This window comes from Pteropus vampyrus, unplaced genomic scaffold, assembly GCF_000151845.1.
Source record: "Pteropus vampyrus isolate Shadow unplaced genomic scaffold, Pvam_2.0 Scaffold9, whole genome shotgun sequence".
In the NCBI taxonomy this organism is placed as follows: Eukaryota; Metazoa; Chordata; class Mammalia; order Chiroptera; family Pteropodidae; genus Pteropus; species Pteropus vampyrus.
Genome location: NW_011888790.1, coordinates 5,619,121 through 5,639,182, shown reverse-complemented (window position 1 = coordinate 5,639,182; position 20,062 = coordinate 5,619,121). Strand labels below are relative to the sequence as shown.

Sequence of the window (20,062 nt, the reverse complement as noted above, 5' to 3'; positions counted from 1 at the left end):
AGCAATGAACAAGACAGAAAAATGCTCCTACCCTCTGGGAGCTTATATGTCTCCCCAAATATGTTGTCCTAAAGTCAGCTATAGCTGCGAATTTCCCACAGGAATGTGTTTTTCACAGTTACTAACCACAAGAAATATTATACAATTTTAGAGCCAGAAGGGACCTTAAAGATCACTTGATTCAATGTATGTATTTTACAGATGAGGAATCTGAGCCTCAGTTAATGGACTTCTCCAAGGTGACACAAAGAACCAAGACTAGAACTTAGAGCTCTTAACTCCTGGTGTTCTGAATGGCAACCTATGAGAACCCAATATAACACCAAATTAGCATCATTGTGAGTGCCTACCGAATTTTAATAATCACTTATCTATCGTTTTTTCTCTTGCTCTCTTTGAATGTTTACTTCTCTTCGAATTTTTCCTAAACCTCCATCTCGTTTTCTTCGCTCCATTTTCCTTCTCCCTCTCTTATCTATGTCAAGTTTTCTTTCCTGTAGTTTTACTTCTCCTTTCCTTTTCACTTTCTTTATACCTTACTTACAATAAACATATACTTTCTAAAAATCTAGTACCCTTATGCTGTTTTCTAATAATTGATAAGCCCTACAAAAGATTCACTGAGATGTTTCCTTAAACCCTTCATATACATATTATTCTATGCTGTCTTATGAAAATTTGTAACTTCAAAAATATTTTAGAGAATGGAGATTATATGGAGATTATGTAAACATTAGCAAAAAAACTTTTGGAGAAGGAAAAAAGAATGGGTAATGTTATTTAATCAATTAAGGATTGGCAAACGAGTTATTTCACAGTGCTAAGAGTGGAGGAAGACTGAAATAAACTCAAAGATTAACATTTACTTTTATTTTTCCTTCAATACTCCTAATTTCATAAAAACAGCTAGTAAATTCAAAAGGTCTGAGTTGCATTTTGAAGTAGTTAGGTATAAAAAAAAAATCAACAGAGCAGAAAGGAATACATCAATTTCAAACTGGATCATCAACCCCTGAATACTTAATAACTGAGTTACTTTAATTTAAATTTAAAATTCAAATTCTTTTAAAACAAAGAATTAATATCACTAAATAAGAATATACATAGATTTACTTTTAGGAAACAAAATATAGTCATTAAATTAGAGTTAGTTGAGTTAAACTGTTACAACTGGGCAGGGTCAGGGGAGGGAAAAATTTACTCTTTTATTAAATTAGAAACAATCATGGAAAATCATCCAAAATATTATACCAAGAAGAAGACATGTAAGCTTAAAGAAAATTTAAAAAAAGGAAAAAAACCAGCTCATAAAAATTTTTGGCATAAAATAACTACAACAGGTAAATATAAATATGCATTTATGAAAGGGCAGTAGAATTAAAATTTATTAAGCACCTAGGAACCATGTGTCAAGCACTATGCTACTTCACCACCTTTCCCCTTTATAATAATCCTACAGAAAAAGTATTTATGAACAGAACAAAAAAAAAACCCAGTTAAACCAAGCTTTTGCTAAAGATAAACAATGCAGTACAATACAATTTATAAGAAAAAGTTCAATCACAGCAACCAAATCCATGAAAACTCATACTTAAATGAAATATCCTAAAATCTTTATTAAGGAGAGGCGGGAAAATAATCCTGAATTCATACAAGATGGCTTTCCATTCCCAAAAGCAATTGGCTTCCCCTAGGAACTCACTGTCCTACCCACGCTAACAAAGGACAAGGATCTTCCTACCTCCAACCTGTCCTGCACTCAGCTGGTTAACCTTCCTTATAACATTATTTCGTTATGCAGTTTCGTTAAAATTAAAATAATTTAGAGAAAGAAAAATCTCCAGAGATCACAACCCAACTAAATTATATATGAAGAACTAGTATCAAGCATTAAGTGACTTGCCCAAGATCACAAATAAGAAGACTAAAAATAATGACAGAATTTCTTGACTCCTACTTCAATCCCTTTTTTCAAGCAATCACTTTCCACTTATTAGTAGTTGCTAAGTTTTAATGACTGGGTCTATGCCCGGAAACTGTGACAGTCTGGGTCTGGGCAATTCATAAGCAGTGGGATTTTTAAAACTCTCCAAGTGTTTCTAGTAGTACAGCCAGGGCTGAGAACCACAGTATTAAACCCAATCACAATTTAGTCTTTAAAATTCTGTCAGGTCCCAAAAGATTCTTCTAATCTTTCATTTTCTTTTTTCCCAAGTTTATTGAGATATAACCGACATATAACTCTTCCAATCTTACTTAATATTTTACTCACCCCAATAGATACCCTTCTTACATACAATATATTTGACAATCTTCTCCCTTCTTTCCCTATCCCCTCCCCAAATTTGCCCCTGAACCTTTATCATATCCTTCTTCTCACCTAGAATACTTCACTTCCCTTGTTCTACAGAGATACAAAAGACTATTATAAAAAAAAAAAAAAAAACTGCTATAATTGAGGGGTTTACATGCAGAATATGTAATAAGGTGTGCTTGGGTGTATACAAGAAGGATCGCTACCTCAGATTAACTTAGTGAAAGTAGAATGGATTTGGGATCAGAAAATGTTTCCTGGAAGAGACAATACATGAATTAAATAATGACAGACCTAGCCAGGTATTTGGTGGTGGTGATGATGAGTCAGGTGGGAAAAATGTTACAACAGGTCAGTCTGAGAAAACGGCAAAATGAAGGTAATGAGGACAAGTGATATGCCTGGAGGAGAAGCAGGCTTATTTCTCCGTACTAAGAATGTATGAGACAAGAAGCATGGATGGAGCTAATTGGCTTCAACATCAACTACGAGTAGTTGCTGCTATGTTAGAAACAGCTGAGAGTCCCAGACAGCATTTGGCTAGATCTTTACAGCAGATGCACTCTTCCTGTAGAAGATCTGTGTGAAACTCCTTTATATATTTTGCTAAATTTCCACTGTGGATTAGTGGCACCAATTCACAAAGTAATACAGGTCTCAAATCTTAGAAATCATCCTCGCCCTCTCTCACATTCCACATCACGAAATCGTATTAGCTCTATTTCCAAAATATGCCAAATTTGACCACTTCTCAACACCTCCACCACTCATTCAAGTCATCCTTTCTTACATGAACTGCTATAGTAATAGTCTTGCCTCTCTCTTGTCACTCACCCCTCCCCCACCCAGTCCATTTTTTACAGAGCAAAGTTATCTTTTAAAATTGAAACTGTATCTTAAAATCCTTCCTATTTAATTTAGAATAAACCCAAATTCTTTATCAAATCTTTACAAGACTCCATGATCTGACTGACACCTGCTACACCATTAACCTACTACTTTTTTTGTTCACTCTATTGGCCCTTCTCACTCTTCCTTTAACACATTAAGTTCATTTTTACCCTCTCATAAGAACTTTTGCATTTATTGTTGTGTGTACCTGAAAAGCATTCCCCCAGAACTTTCCAAGGACTTTCTCTTCTCAACATTCAGATTTCCATTTAAATATTACCTCCTCAGAGATTGCCTCTTTGCCTGCTCCATGTAAAATCCCATTCACTCATCCATTAATCTGACTTAATTTTTGTAGTATTTATTACCAGAATTATATTATTTGCTTAATTGTCTGCATGCTTATTCTGTCCTCCTCCATTTAAATTATAAGCTCCATGAAAGCAGGAACTTTGTTATTAGATCTTGGAATACTTCTCTCATGGTAGGTACTCAATAAATAACTCAGTAAATGAATAATTCCTATCATAATGCCTCTCGGAATCTGTGTATTTGGCATTTATAGTTTCTACTATGTGTAAATGGTCCTCTAGGGTCATGACATTCAGTAAGCAATATGTAGCATCCCCATTTCAAGGAAATTGCTGTTCTCAACTGATAATCACATAGTTACACTTACAAAGTAAAATAAGCCAGGCTAATCCAGACTCTACTATTTACTACCTGTATAACTTTGGGCAAGTCCCTTAACTTCTCACGGAGTTCTTGTGAATATTCGAAGAGATAATTCATATAAAAACTTAAAATAGCACCTGGCACACAGTAAATAATAACTATTAGCATGTGGGGCAGCAGGAAACATATGGAAAGTCAACAGGTAGTTCTAAAGATGAAGGTAAGATGAAATAGTCTAATGAAGGAATGGTTTTTACAAGAAAAATAGTTGTTTTCTGGGGAAAAACTATATGCTCTAGCTGTGTTCTTGAACTTGGAAAGCAGTAAAAATCTTGAGATATACTCCGTAAAACTGTGAAGATTGTACTTCTTAGCTTAACTGAAATCAATGTAACAGCCTAATAAGTTTCCCTTGCCTTGAAAAACTAGAACATTCTCAAATCTATCCCAGGTTGTGGATGTTCTGCACACTACTAAAACAATCTTACCCACAGTCTCTTCATGGCCAATGTCAAACAGGACCTCTTCTGTGTATCTTCTCCTGATCGTTCTCTAAGGTATGTGATTACTCCTGACTTTGACATATCCATGAAACTTTGTACTTCTTCCTCTACTTTGTAGTAAAATAACTTGTATACTTATTCTACTAGATTATGTGTAGGGACCGTATCTTGCTCATCAAGCATTCAAAAAACATTTACTGAGTGCCTGCCATGTAGAGTACTGAGAATACAAAAGCAATGAAGACATGCAATAAATAAAATCATAATACCTCAGCAATATGTATGCTGCATGGAGATGGCATAAAAAAATGATCTCTTCTACCATACATCTGCAGTATCTAGCATGATGCAATATATATATCAGACACTCAGTTAATATTTTAAACTCAATTTTTACCTCCTTTTTGAAGTTTTCCCATACTTCTGCAATTTACTGTGTTTTTCTCTACAAACCGTAAGTCTGTCCATACCATTCAACCTGATACCTTTTAACCAATGTATTAGCATCGTAGGCTGTTATTTAGTATTTTACATATAAAAGTCTTGACTTCTCCAACTATAACATGTGCTTTTGAGAGCAAGAATTCTCAGAGAATTCAATTTTAATTCAAGTGCCTGTTAAATGGTCCTCCAATTTCTTGAAGCTACCAAAGTGTGTCATTTGACTAAATACCTTGTCAGGAGCATCATTTCTGAAACATCCCACCTGTGTTCTGGTTCATCACACTGTAAGTAGCCTTCACATAGGTGTTCTTTAAACAGGTCAAAGGGATGTTGTTGAAAGCATGAGACTATACCACTGTTCTCAAGCCAGGACTTCAGGTCCCAGAAAGACAACTTTACTGTCTCTGAGTTAGAGATCTAGGTGTGTATCATCCAGATAGCTAGTTAATCTATGTGCCTATAAGATAACAGGCATATAGGAAGCACTCAGTAAATAGTAGTTTCCTTTTCCTCCAACCCCCCAAGGCTCTAAATCTTGTCAGTAAGTGGAAAAAAAAAGTCACTCCAACTATACTACCACTTAATTTCAATGCACTGAATATCTACGAGAAAATTAATTCTTGGTTCTCTGTTTATTGCAATCTAGCATACAATTTCAGGGAAACCAGGGATCTTTAAACCTATAAGGTATGTCTAAAATCTTATGTACAAAGTAGAGAACATCATGCAACTTGAATGTAAGACTCCATTCACTGGCATCTACAGTTATCATTTGGTGTACAGTATTCACATGAACTCTTGGATAAAAAGTTATTTGCATATCTGATTACAATCAGACTGTGACTATACAAAAACCTGTGATCCAGCATTATCTAGGTACCCCTATATACTATACAATCACTTCCACCCAAATCTGGCAAAATGTAGGTTTAGGCAGTTCTGTATCTATTCTAAAAGGAATTCCCTCCCTTGTTTAATCTCAGTGAGTCTGTTTTAGGGAAGGCACACTTCTTTCTCCACTTCTAACTTCTCTTAATGATTAAGAACACAAAAACAGATAGTAGACCTCCATTTTACCAGCATAAATTCCTACTGAACTTTGCCAATCTGAATACTTACTAGTGGTACTCAATACATTTGAGAGGCAAAAAAGCTTTCAGTTGTATGAAGACCAAAGCACAATTACAATTAAATGCCATAGGTATAACATCACTAATCTACTCCCACCTACTTATTCTTTCTGTCTTATCTCCCCATCTTTTATTAAGGTCGGCCTGTCAAGTTTTATGATTCTGACTTCCTTATACTAATAAAACCTTGGCCCTCAACTCCTACATAGTAGCTGGTGTTCTACTCTCTGACAAGGTATGTGTTCAGACTATTTACCAGCTAAATGATTTATTTGGCCCTCTCAGGTCTATCGTAACAGAGACTAGAAATCCAGGCTCTGTCTTTTTTCACTTCTTGTAGCTTCTAAACTGGTACACTGGGAAGGAATAACTGCATTCTAACTTGAAACATTTTAGTTCCAGTTGATCTAAGGTTCAATTTTTCTGTAGGCTAATAATATTCACAAAGTCAGTTAAAAGAGTAAGCCATGTATTAAAAATGCCAGTTCACTAATACTACAGGAATACTACTGGAACTCCAATGTCAAATATGTCATATGTGACTTTTTAAACTAATAAGTACCTTAAAATCCATTTTCTAATGAAAATAACTTTGCTCATTTATTAATCTTTGTATATTCTTAACAACCAGCACAATCATTTACACAAATTAAGACATCGATCAATGTCTACCATGCCAATGAAATAACTATATTTAAAATCTAACCCACTCCATAGCCTTAGCTCAATTACAATTTCACATTTGCAGGCTAAAAAAAAATTGGACCAGATTTTAAAAGTCCATATAGTTGATTATACTGTAAAATAAATGCCATTCTCCTTCATAAAGTAAACTTAGCTTCTCAAATAAGAATTTTCTGTTTACATCTACTTTCTGCTGTGATAAATTATGAGCTATAAAAAGAAAAAGTTTTTTGCAGTTCATCTACAGAAATAATGGGTAGCTTTAAAATAACTAGATATTTCCATGGTAAGGGTTATCAGGAAGGTGAAAGTAGTAGGTTTCAGACTAAAACAGGCTAAACGAAACAAATTACTAGCTAATAATATTTCCCCAACAACTAGGATGAACATTTGTGGGTAAATAAGCAACACCTTTTTAAATGTAATACAAAGCTTTTTAATATGTCCTTCACTTAACTATAGGAAAACTGCTAATATCTATAAACAATTAACAATTTTATTTACTAATTCTGTATTAACGAAACTGCGTTCCACAGCAAAAGAGCAAGGCCACAAAAAAGGGAGAGAAAAAAAGTAGACAGACTATATTTGCCTAACAAAAAAAAAAAACTTTTTTCACCTACTTCAAAATAAGTTTGAAGGGTAAAGTGGTATAACAATTATTCTGATACCTAACAAAACTTTTCCTTTCATTATACTGGGAAAGAGTTTCAGATGAAATAACTGATTTTTATTTGAAGCTAGTTAAGATACTCAGTCATTAGATTGTCTTGTCTAGTTACCTTATTATTCTGTAATCAATGCTGGGAGTTTATAAGCTTTAAACACTCCCCTTCCATTAACAGAGATAAGGGATCAGCAGTCTCTGACATTAACAGAGATGATAAAATATTATTAATATATAACGGTTTGAAAAAATCTGAAAAAATAGGAAGATTTTATAATTTAGTTTTATAAAAAATTTATGTGATAATAGCAGCTAACATTTATTGAGCGCTTACTATGCGCCAGGCACTGTGCTAAGCACTATAAAATTACAATACTTAAAAATAAAATCTTACATATGGAAAAAACATTAAACTCAGTCAAAAATATAGATTCTATACCCAGACTGAACTAAAGTAAAAGAAATATTTGCTAAACAAAGAGAACATTTGACAAACTGCTAAGTAATAGGCTTACATTAAAAGGCCAAAAAACACAAACAAAACGACCTTGTCAACTGACCAAAAAAAAAAAAGCCAAAACCCAAAAACAAACAAACAAAAAACAACAACAAAAAAACTCCTTTAACTTCCTCTAATTGAAAACTGAGATGATGTCTATTTTTAATGTTTAGCAAATTCTTCAAAATATTGCAAAGGAACATACAGATACAAAAGATTAATCTATCCTAATCCAAATAACAAATTTTAAATTAGAAAGGTCTGAAATAATGAGGTTTTGCTATTTAAGTGAAATAAGATAAACTGAAAATTATTTATCTTTCCTTTTAAACCCTAGAACAAACCGATAAGGGCACTGGTTGGTTGTTATTTGATAGTTATTTTTTTCTTTAAATAAAGTATTCCAGAATAAATACAAAATTCTTACTTTGTTGCCCGTATAAACTTGCCCCAAACTGAGACAGCTGACCTGATGTAGATGGTGATGCCAGCATCTAGAAACAAATTAATTATATTAGAGCATAAAGAAAGTACACAGAACATTGCGTTTACATGTTACATATCTGTACATCAATATGTGAGTCAAACCCACATTTCTTCAGAAAAATATAAAACAAACATTATATAATAAATTCCATGTTCCTTAACAGACTATCACAATTAGATAAAATCAAACTGTGCAAATAAAATGAGTTATTACTACAAAGGTTTTCTTTTTTCAAGTTACTCTAAATGAAACTGCAGGAGAATCATTATTTCACTTTAAAACAAAACAAACTAGGCAAAGAAAAACATGAAGACAGTGTCTCAAAAAGTCAGCTTCTAAATTTATAAATGAAATTACTTTATTCTTAAATAATACATTAAGCTAAATTCTAAATTCAGTTTATTAAAGTTGAAAATAAAATTACCTAAATAGAAAACTTTTTTATTTTCTAAGACTGGTTTCTGACTTTCATATACACATAAATGATGTGTATCAAAATGGGTAGAAAAAAATCTGACAAATATACACACAATCATATAAGTGGAGATGAGAATAGCAAAGAGCAAGTCAAAATACTTACAAAAATATTCTGACATGGTATACAATGTATACTACTTTTCTGAGTGATCTGAATTTCATGGCACTTAAGTACAAGGCCTTTCAGTTTACTGCATCAACATCTTTTTTTTCCCCCTTAGAATATAAATTCTTTCAAGGCATATTATATTCATGGAACATGTTTTACTCTTTTTTTATTTCCTCATAGATCACCACTGTATGTGGCAGTGCTATACACAAAGTAAATACTTAAACTGAGTAAATGAAAATGTGTACAGGTAAGTGCATGTTTGTGTATTTCCTGTCTTATCTTATGCAACCATCAAAATACTGTAATAAATAAGAAAAACATGGACCATATCACCAAGTGGATAATAATCTAGTGAAAGAAGAGAATGAATTATACAACTAATTATGTTCGAAGGCACAGTGTGGTAAATGCTCTAAAGAAAGTAAAGAGAATTACTATAAGAAAATAATTCTAAACAAGGGTGAAGTAATAGAAATACTTTGTAGAATGGTAACATCTCATGTCAATATAGATAACTGGTCTTCCTGGCTGAGAAAACACAGTGAGGGTAAGTCTGACAAAAATTAGTGATGTGATTAGAATACAAAAATAAGAAACACTGGTGACTGGATAATAGGTTAATTAAGGAAAAGAGACAGGGTCATCCCTATGCACATTGAAGCATCAAAGAATAGGAAATAAGAGTATGTTGGGGCCAAAAGTCCTCTTAAATGTCATACAAAAATGGATACCAACTATGGCAGTGAAGAGAAAAAATAATATTAAGGAATAGACATAATCAAACCATGTTTAAGGAAGACAATTCCAATAGCAAAAATGAATGAAAATGGTAACATACTAAACTAGAACAAAGTGGGACTACAAAGGAGAGGCATCTGGTGGTAGAAGCAACAGTATCTGATATTCTACTGAAATGGCTGAGGCATAGGGAAAAGGAGGTAAGGGAAGAATCACCGGACAAGGAACTATCAGAAGTCACTCTGGTTTTCAGTGAAGAACTGTGCTAACACTGACCACATTAGGAAAATCAGGAGGAGAAATAGTTAACCAACAGAGGTTATACAATACATAGTTCATGCTATTTTCATGTCAAAATTCTGAGTTAGTTTATTCTAAAATTCAGTAATTTTTAAACGACCGTGGTTTTAAATTAATGATACACATCAGACTCTTCTGAGGTAGAGCTGAGTAACATACTACTCTAAAACAGCAGTATTTAAATACAGCAACATATTTCCTAAAAAAAGCATCAAACCTTATAAATATAATGTCTCAAATCCAGAGGGGATGCAACCTAAACAAACAAAAAATATGCATTCTTTTTTGCCTGATCAAGTCCTTTTGTTAGATAAAATTGTTATAACTATTATCACATAACTAGAAATATTTTAAGCACATTAAAGATTAATTTCCATGTTGCAATAACAATATCAAATAAAATGTATAATATATAATGAAGCTTTACTTGGCGACAGAAGGTAAAAGGTTTATATAAAATGCTTAAGAGTCATGATTTTCTGCTATCATTATAAGCTATAAATGAAAGTAAAAGAGTACAGCTGTTTCCAAAGGCTTCAACTATAAGGTGTTGCCAACATGAATGCATGACTTAGAATGATCCATAATGTAAACATTTTAGAATGGACTACTTAAAATTTTACTTTTCTCAGAAATTTATATGTTTACTGAATATCTAACTCCTAAGAACAGACCTTTAGTCTACTCTCTCACAAAGGTTATATATCCACAAATGAGTTATATCTGTGCCAAGATATCAGCCTTCTCAGCACTGGGACGCTAAATAAGGTAGGGAAGCACCATAAGAAGGAAGATGGGGCATGGCTCACTGGACCAAGTACTTGAGACCAAGAGCAGTAGGATGATCCATTTACCAGAGTAATATATCAAATATTATAATTTTCTCTATGTTTGAGTACATGAAGATTAGAAAACTCTGCTTTTAGGAATATAAAAGTAGTTCATTACATTTTCAAAACATCCATGTAAAATAAGCACTGATCAGCTACACAAGTAAATGTTAAAATGACTGCCTCAAAGTGAGTCAAAAATGCAAATATATAATTTCTTATAAATCAATCCCTGATGGTATGTATTTTTAAACTTTATGAAATAGATCAGTACTAAAAACAGATTTAAAACAATGAAAGAATATAAACAGGATAGAAATGTTATTTATGAAGACAAAGAAAATATATAAGAAACATACCCTGGCAGAGCAATAACTACAATTAACAGAATAAAGAAAATTATAAATTTTAAAATGCTAAAGTTAGTAATACAAAGGTATTTTTCTTAAAAAAATATAGAACTTCAGATCAAGAGACACATTACAGCAAGGAATGCCACATAAGTAGAAAGAGCTCAGCTTTTAAGTCAGAAACAAATCTGGGTGTGAATCCTGGTTCTGCCACTTACCTATGGGAGAACCGAGCCTCCGTCTCATTCCTGTAAGATTGAAATAACACTACCTACCTCATAAAGTTGAAGTGAAGATTAAATGATAAGATATTGCATACGTAAGTGCTCAATAAATGGCAGCAGCAGCTACTAACAATTTAGTCTTCCTCTCAATGCAGGACTCTCTTTAACAGCAGTCAGGGGCACTCAGCCTTTGGGGAGTTTTTTGAATAGTACCCTAAATTTATATTAATTTTTGCCTAAGAAGCTAAAGAAAGAAGTTTATCATCACAAATTCCAGGTAAAATAAGAACTTGTGTATGTTCTTGGAGTAGGAAATGGTAGAAAAACAACAAATGTCACACAATCAGTAGAATGCTGAAACCAATTAAAGAGATTACCATGTTCTCAGTCTAAAATCATCATAACAATTGTACTCTTCCTCATTTCTTAGTCTACAACATATACTGCAGTCAAACAACAATAAAAACCAGGAAGCAACTAGAACTAGTAATGTGCTTCAAGTTATTTCCCTGACCCAACAAAAAGCCCCTCTGTCCTGTTTAATATATAGAATGTCAAAGAAATCAACAGATTAGAAACTATTTTAAAAATTATTTCCACAACTACTAGATAAAACTATGAAATCCATAACCAAAAAGTCTAAAAATTTTTGTTTAAAAAAATGCGTATTTAAAAACAACAGGCAAATCTGGCTCCTGCCAGCAATTCATAACAGCACAGAAGTATTAATTATTCTATCCAACTTGTGCTTCCCAATAGTGACCACCTCTCACAATTACTCCCTCCAATAAATGTACTTTCAATTACAAAAACTATTTAAGAAACATTAAAATCATTTTGGTCAAGAAATGACTTCAAAATACAACAAAATTTTGTTAAGTAAAAATTTCTGGACCATCAAAGCAATTAAAAAACCAGGTTTTGAAATATTTTAAAAAATTCATTGTACAATATAAAGGTATGGAGATAACATAATTCTTAGCATTCTGTCATTCATTATTCCAGGACAAAAACAACAAAGAAATATTACTTTAACTGTATCACATATACAAACAGGAAAAAAAAGGAAAGGAAGTTCTAAATGTAGACAAAATCTGAAGAACATTTTAAAATTAAAAATAGTATGTTTAAAAAAACATGAAACCACTGAAGTCAGAACGAAATCTAGCAAACAGACAAAAAAAGAAAGTGAAAATATATTAAAAAGACCAAAAGAAGACAGGGACAGGGAAGAAGCTGGCAGAAAAATAAAGTAAGTCATAGAACCTGGTATCTTATGAATCAGATCATAACAAATTATGAGTTTACTACATATTTTAAGTATTTTTGATTATAACATTAAATTTTCAAAAAGGAAAAATATAATGTGCCAAAATAGTCAATAATTATTGTCAATAATTAATTCCTATTGAAAATTTAAAAATTCTTTATTAAAAAAAGTATAGATATGAACATCTTTATATTCTATTATCTAAATTTTAGGTTAGAACCAGAGTACAAATTTATAGAAAGCATACGACCGATTCAAGAAACATTCACATTTTTAAAGGCTCTTAATATACATTGATAAACCATTTTTTACAAAGTCTGTATTAATTACACTTCCACAGCAGTTATTTCAATGATCTCTTACAGATACTGGCTATTCTTCCACTAGAAGAAAAATAACAACAACAACCCCCACTACACACAACACTCCTTGCTAGTATGAAAGGAATAAAATGGTATTTTATGAATATAAATTCTTATTATTACTGAGACAAAACATTTTGTAATCATTTTTGTAGATATACCAGAATTTGATATATCATTTTAACTCCCTTTTATAAATAGGGTTTTAACTTTTTAATATACTGAGTTTGATGATCATGTGAAGTTAAGAGGTTTTAGAACATTCTCTTCAAATGATTTGACATTTCCAATTTCTTTAGAATATAGTCTGATTTATTTCCATTTAACTATCAGGTTATCACAGTAATAAAAATTTGACACATTTATATGCATTCACATTTTCTATTAAAAGTTGTAAAGAAAGTCTTTGAGTTTTTAGGTTAATAATATCATCTGCAAATAATGTTAATTCTGTTATTTTTCCATCTCAACATTCCCTCCCTTTCTTTAACAAAGACTCACTGAGAGCCTCCTATGTCCTATGCATTGTTACAGGTTCTAAGAACATAGCAGTAAACTAGACAAAGTCCTGTCCTTAATAAACTTAAATTCTAGTGGAATAGACAGGATAATAAACATTTAATGAATATGCACTTTCAGGTAGAGATAGGAGCTATGACTGTTGCAATGAATGCAAGAAAGAATTTACAAGGATATAGTGAGAGGAGTATTGATAGTATATACAAGGCTACTTAGGAAAAGAGAGATCAGAGAGGTTTCTTAGGTAAGATATTTTAGCAGCTACCTGGATGTATTGAGAAAGAGAGAGAACCATGTGAAGATCTGAAAAATGAAAGTGCTAAGGTTCTGATACAGAATGAATTCAATGAGCTGGAAAGTCAGCCCAGCATGATTCCAGAAAGCACTAAAATGCTAATCATGAGGATGACAATGACAATGGTGACAGAAAGTATCCTTATTTTATACTAGATTTTAATGAGAGAAATTCTGGTTGCCATACTTGCTGTAGGCTAACGCAAGTATGAAAGCTAGGTATGAATTCAAACTGGTTGCTACTTCTCAAAATAAGGAAGTAGCCTATTCTTAACAGTTTTAAGAGTTTTTTAAAAGTAAGGAACAGGTGTCACATTTCATGTCTTTCCAGCATATATTAAAATAAGAAAAAAGGTACTCACATGTTTGTCTTTCTAAAATAATTATGCTTAAGAATCATCATGTGAGTACATAGACTTGTAAAATTAGAAGATATGTTAGCAATTAAAATACAAATATACTTTTTAAAAAAACTCGAGTCATCAATTACATGGCTTATATGAATGCTTATTGTTTTCTGTAAGGTCTCCAAAAAGAAAATAATTAAGATAAAAAAGAAATCAAGCCTATATCTGCCTATGATTTATTAAGTCTTGTGAAAACATTTAAGTAGCATATATGTAATATTTACAAAACTACATTTATATTTCAAAAGAGCAAATTTAGCATTCTATAGAAAGACATACACACATACAGGCATCTCTCAAAAAATCTTGGAAAGTTAAGTAGTAACCTAAAGAACTACTTAGCAATTTAGTTAGCATACAATTTCATAAAGAACAATTTCTCAGATACTTCTACAACCATGTATATGACTAAGGAATAGTTACATTTTATGCTCTATGAACAGAGTTAATCAGAAAACTGGTGTTTTTGTTTTATTTTGTTTTGTTTTTTGATATTAGCTTAAAGATTCCCTCAACTACTGCCCAGTTTTCCTTTACTGTAATTTACAATTTAAAATTATTTTCTCACTGTTCCCAGAGAGAAAAAATTTAAAAATGATCTCAGTTGTTTATTATTCAAAAATTTTTTCTCTTCAAAAGTTTTATAAAGAACAAAATAATCATTACTTGCAGATGATATACACAACTATACCTAAAAAAACCCAAGAGAAGCAATTGAAAGAGTGATGTTGTTATTCATATCACTAGCAGTATTTATTTATCAGTTACCTCTACCTGGTCTTCTAAAAGTTTTGCAGAGCTATTCATGCAATCCTTATAAACACCCATGAGTCATAAACTATGATTCCTATTTTATAGATGAGAAAACAAAGACACACAGAAACTGCCCAAAGACACATAGTTAGTAAACCATGTGGCTGAGATATAAACTCATATAGTAGGATTTCCAGAATCTACATTCCCAATGAACAAAAATTAATAAGAGTTTCTGTAAGGTAGTTGGTTTTAAGTATATACACAAACTTTTCTATAGATCAGTAAAAAGACAATCGGAAAAATGTAATAAAATGGCAACCATAAAATCCTATTTATTAAAAGTCATAAAGAACAAAAGGAATAAAAAATACACATATTCTCCTGAAAGAAGGTAAACATCATATAATGTTGCAATAGTCAAAAACATTTTTATAAAAGATGGGAAAGACCTTATCTGACTAAGATGTGAAAACTGTCTAAAAACCACAGCAATTCAACTATGTTGTAGTTCTGCCACAGAACAAAAGAGTTTAGAAACAGGCCCAAGAATACATCAAACATTAGTATATACTAAGGAAGAAATTTCAATTAGCCATATATAAATGGTCTAACCAAGGGGAGACCAAATTACTGAACAAAAGCCAAATATAGCACATTGCTTATATTTATAGGGTGCATGAAATAAGAATGTTTTGGGTTTTTTTACATTTTAATTGGTTATATAAATACCTACTTAATATCCTTTATTTAGCTCTTGGCTTGCAAACCCTAAAATATTAACTAGCTGATCTTTTATGGAAGTTTTCTGACTGGTGATCTAATTATAAATGGTGTTGGGACAACTGGATATTCACGGCAAAGGAGAATCTGGCATAACATTCACACCTTAAACCATTTAAATCATATAACTTATGTACCACAGAAAAATAGAAAATGGCACAAAAATAGGTAATCCACAAAGAAAGAAATACAATTGGCCAGTAACTACATGAAAAGACACATCACTGTGTGTGTGTGTGTGTGTGTGTGTGCGCGCGCAATGTTTTACTGTACATTAAAACGAGCTTCTTTTGTTTATTGGCAAAGACTTAAAGGTAGATGGCATTCTTGAGGGAATGGAGTGCTAATAAAGTAAAGTAAAAATTGCCACAAACTTTCTAATAGAAAATATGTCAATATGTCCCAGAGATTTAAATAACATTAAAAAAAATAAAAATGTAAAGTATAAAATTAAAATGCTTAGCAATAAATTATTCTTGATTATCCACATTATAAATACTTTTCTTCCTCATGCATATTTTCTAAAATTTGTATAATATCAGCAACAGCAAAAATTTATAAATAGGTACTACATATGTAATTATTACCATTTACAGATGAGAAAACTGAGGTGTGGAGAAGTTCTTGCTAACAGGCAACGATCCAAACATATACCTGTACTGCTTGAGAGCCCAAATTCCTAATTCCTATGTCTTATTACCTTCTGGACTCATTTTTAAAAAAAAGTTTTTTGAAGCAAATTATTCTGTGTTAGTTCTGTGACAAACAACTAGACTGGAATGGTAACCAATATATGTGAGTATGTGAATGGATGTAAATAATTCTGACTACAAAACTCTAACATATAGTAGTATTTCTGCTCTCTAGAAGACAGACAACCCTATCATTCATTTCTTTCACATACTTTATTTCAGATTCATGAAACTTTTGAAAGTTTCATATTATCCTTATCAGAATAAAGGCTTTTCATCGATAAGTAACAGTCCATTGCCACTTTTCCATCAATCTTAACTTGTACTACAATCACAGTAACACACAGGTAGATTAGTTTTATAGTTTCTGCAGTGATGCTACCAGAAAGACGTCCCAAATTCTTTAACTACAAGATCAATACTTAAAAATAGCAACTTGTGTAAAAAACAAATATAATTTACATCAAAGAGCGAATAGCTGGAACAGTAATATAACAAAATTAATTGGATGGCATTATTCTATGAGCTGTTAAACTGCATACTAATTATAAAGAAAGCATAACACACATAATTTGAAGAGCCCTAATACCGCAATTGATAGTTTGTTGCCAAAATGACACAATTTTCAAATAAAAATAAAAGGGAATAACACAAAAATGGGGGAAAAGTTTTAAAAACCACCGAAATCCTAACTTAAACCTAAGTTAAGCCAATTTTTGAAATTCTAAAAGACAGAAAAAGTGATTTACTAATCATAAACTTTAATGAAAAATGAGGGCATTTGTTACATATCATAGAATTTTATGTTTTAAAAATTATTAAGAATCTCATTAGGTTAATAACTAGAGTAGATTATTATAAAGATAGAGAAATTAGGAATAGCAAGTTTATAAAGATTTCAAAGGGTAAAAAGGTAGAATACAAGATTGCAACTGGTTTGACTATAGTATTCGGCAGGTCCTCAAATAATGTCATTTAATGTTTCATTGCAACATTGGTGAGAAAAAAGTAAATCGATTCCCAGTGGGGACCACTGACTACAGAGTTTGCATATTTTCCCCACGTCTGTGTGTGTTTTCTCCAGGTACTCTGGTTTCCTCCCACATCCCAAAGATGTTTTAACATTAGGATGACTGGTGCATCTAAATCGTCCCAGTATGAGTAAGTGTGGATGGATGTTGTACGTATGAGTGCACCCTACAATAGAATGGCATCCTGTCTGGGGCTGGGTCCTGCCTTGCGCCCTGAGCTACCAGGATAGGCTCTCGCCAACCTCGACTCTAACCTAGAATAAGCAGGTTGGAAAATAATTCTCGTTCTTATTAATCTTTCTTAAATGTATGTATAGCTCAAATTTATTTCAATGTTTAGTATTAGAAGTGTTTTATTTAGAAATTTGGTGATGTTTTTGTGAACACAATATGCCAGAGGAGCTTAACTATTGTTTCTATCAATTAGCCTATGGTAAAACTGGTTTCATTATGTCATTTGCTTAAAGTCTGTTTCCAAGAACCTACTAATGACATTAAGTGAAGATTTAATGTACAGTGTATAATTTAGCTTACCAGAATTTGAAAACAACAACAGAATTTATTTAAAATATTTTATCAATTGGCTAATTATGAGTTGGCTGTGTCCTAAATCCTTTCATTCCTAATGGGATTACTGAACTACTATCTTTCTAAAGCATTTAATTCATACCTCTATATCATCTTTCATGTTCTGGATACAGTTCTTCAAAAACTTTTCTAAAGTTTCACTGAAGCCTGCCATTGTATCTTTAAATTTGTGCAAATCTGCTTTCTATACTATGTGTTTTAATATAAAAATAAGATACTTCACACACACACACACACACACAAATCGATTATCTAGAACACCATGTTTACTCCATTTATTCTTTGAGTACCTCCTACCACAGTATTACCATATCCTAACTTGAGAATTATAGAACACTTTATCTCCCATTAGAATTTAGGCTCATCTTGGTATCCCGAAGGCCTAGCAATGTACTTAAGACATAGTCACTCAAACAAAGACAGCACTCCGCAGTTCACATACTGCTTCTCAGGAACCAGAAAGAGAAACAGGCTTACACCATTGAGTACACACAATGTAACTGATTAACTTACATCTTTTTCTGACCGATGTGGAAACATAGAAGACTGGCTGTAGTACATATTTTCGTCATGGTAGTCACTGTCGACCCCCTCTACAAACTTCTTTCTTGAAGCACCAAACATGCTGTTTGTCACCTAAACAAAAATATTACTTTTATCAAGAATAATATTTTGGAAAATATTAAACTTTACCTTACTCTTAAGCAAAAACAGAAAACGAAGGGAGCATTGCTAAGATAAAGAAACAGATCAACTAAAGGCTAATGGTTAGTGAGAAAGTCAAAAATCTGACTATAACAATATAATATTAAATGTTTATTTCCAGCTCTAAAAGTAAGAAGAGAAATTTAAAGTCTGCCTTATGCAATTATTCCACTTACTTTAAAATAGCACTTCCTCTTGAAAAAATTGCAACTCCAAATATAATTTTCTGATACAAAGATTTTTTTAAGTTTGGGTTTAATGATTCAAAACCTTTATATACACCTTCAATATTAGTATCTTTGTCATTACTATATCTACTTCTTAAATTATGTTTTCCAGAGTGTAGAGTATATGATCTTCACTTACAATCTAAGTTTATTAAGATATAGGACTTATTGAGTCAGTGTGCAGTGGCATACTAGGAATTTCATCTCAAGCCACAAGTACCCACTCATATAACAGTAATTTTTTCTCATCATTTTGGTGTAAATTTATGATCTCCATTATGCAACCTGCTTACTCTTTTGCTTTTTAAGTCTTTACCATATACAACACTAACAGTTTTGAGTCGACACCAAAATAGTTACTAAACCTATGCTAATTTTTACCTGTAATTTTTTTAAGATTACCTCCAGAAAGTTTCCGAAATTATCAGTAGACTGAGGTTATTTAAGGTCAATGTGTCTTCCTCCCAAGAGTACTTTGTAGTTCAAAGTAAACTGAACAGTCATGATAGGAGATTTGTAAAGAACTGAGTACATGGTGACAACTACATCTTCTCACAAAACTTTTTGGGGGAAAACATCAAATTTGACATCTGCTTTGTAAACTCATTATGAAAGGGTATTTTCTTCCACTGTAAATAAGACATGAACAATTTCTTTTCTCATTTCTAAATGAAACACTGTAGTTACTACTATTTATCAGTAGACATAGTGAACTAATATCATAGACTTTAAGGGCCAAATGTGATGTGCAAGTCTGTTGAAAGCACCCATGCTAATAACTGCTTTGTTTCTTAAATTCCCTGTTAAAACTGTAGAAAACCCAAATATTTATTCTTCCTGTTGAAGTCCGAGAAAAAGTTACTCTGTTAAATATGAACAACAGTGTGAAAGAGAATATAACCACTGCTTTACTATATGTTTTTGGGCTATTAATTTCTTATAAATAAAATAAAAGATATTTTTAAATACCTTAAAAATAAAAGATATTTTTAAAAGGTGCAATAATTTGTTTGAACATATTTATCCTTTGGGCAGTGGACTTCCTGGCGAATCTCATAAAAGCTATTCTGTCATTCCAAATGTAATTTCAGGGACTAGTATCCCAC

At 32.0% G+C, this 20,062-nt stretch overlaps 1 protein-coding gene across 8 annotated transcripts in view; it reads right to left on the bottom strand.

Annotated features, from left to right (window-relative positions):
- The window catches only part of CNOT2 (CCR4-NOT transcription complex subunit 2), a 102,854-nt gene that overhangs the window by 24,155 nt on the left and 58,637 nt on the right, over positions 1-20,062 (bottom strand). For 4 of the 8 annotated variants that reach the window (XM_011374208.2, XM_011374216.2, XM_011374200.2 and 1 more), the window contains 2 exons: positions 18,538-18,660; positions 8,235-8,301 (listed from right to left, as the gene is read on the bottom strand). In XM_011374208.2, coding sequence (XP_011372510.1) covers positions 8,235-8,301; positions 18,538-18,660 — 190 coding nt within the window. The remainder of the gene's footprint in view (positions 1-8,234; positions 8,302-18,537; positions 18,661-20,062) is intronic. The other 4 variants (XM_023520811.1, XM_023520810.1, XM_011374223.2 and 1 more) reach the window with 2 other exon arrangements.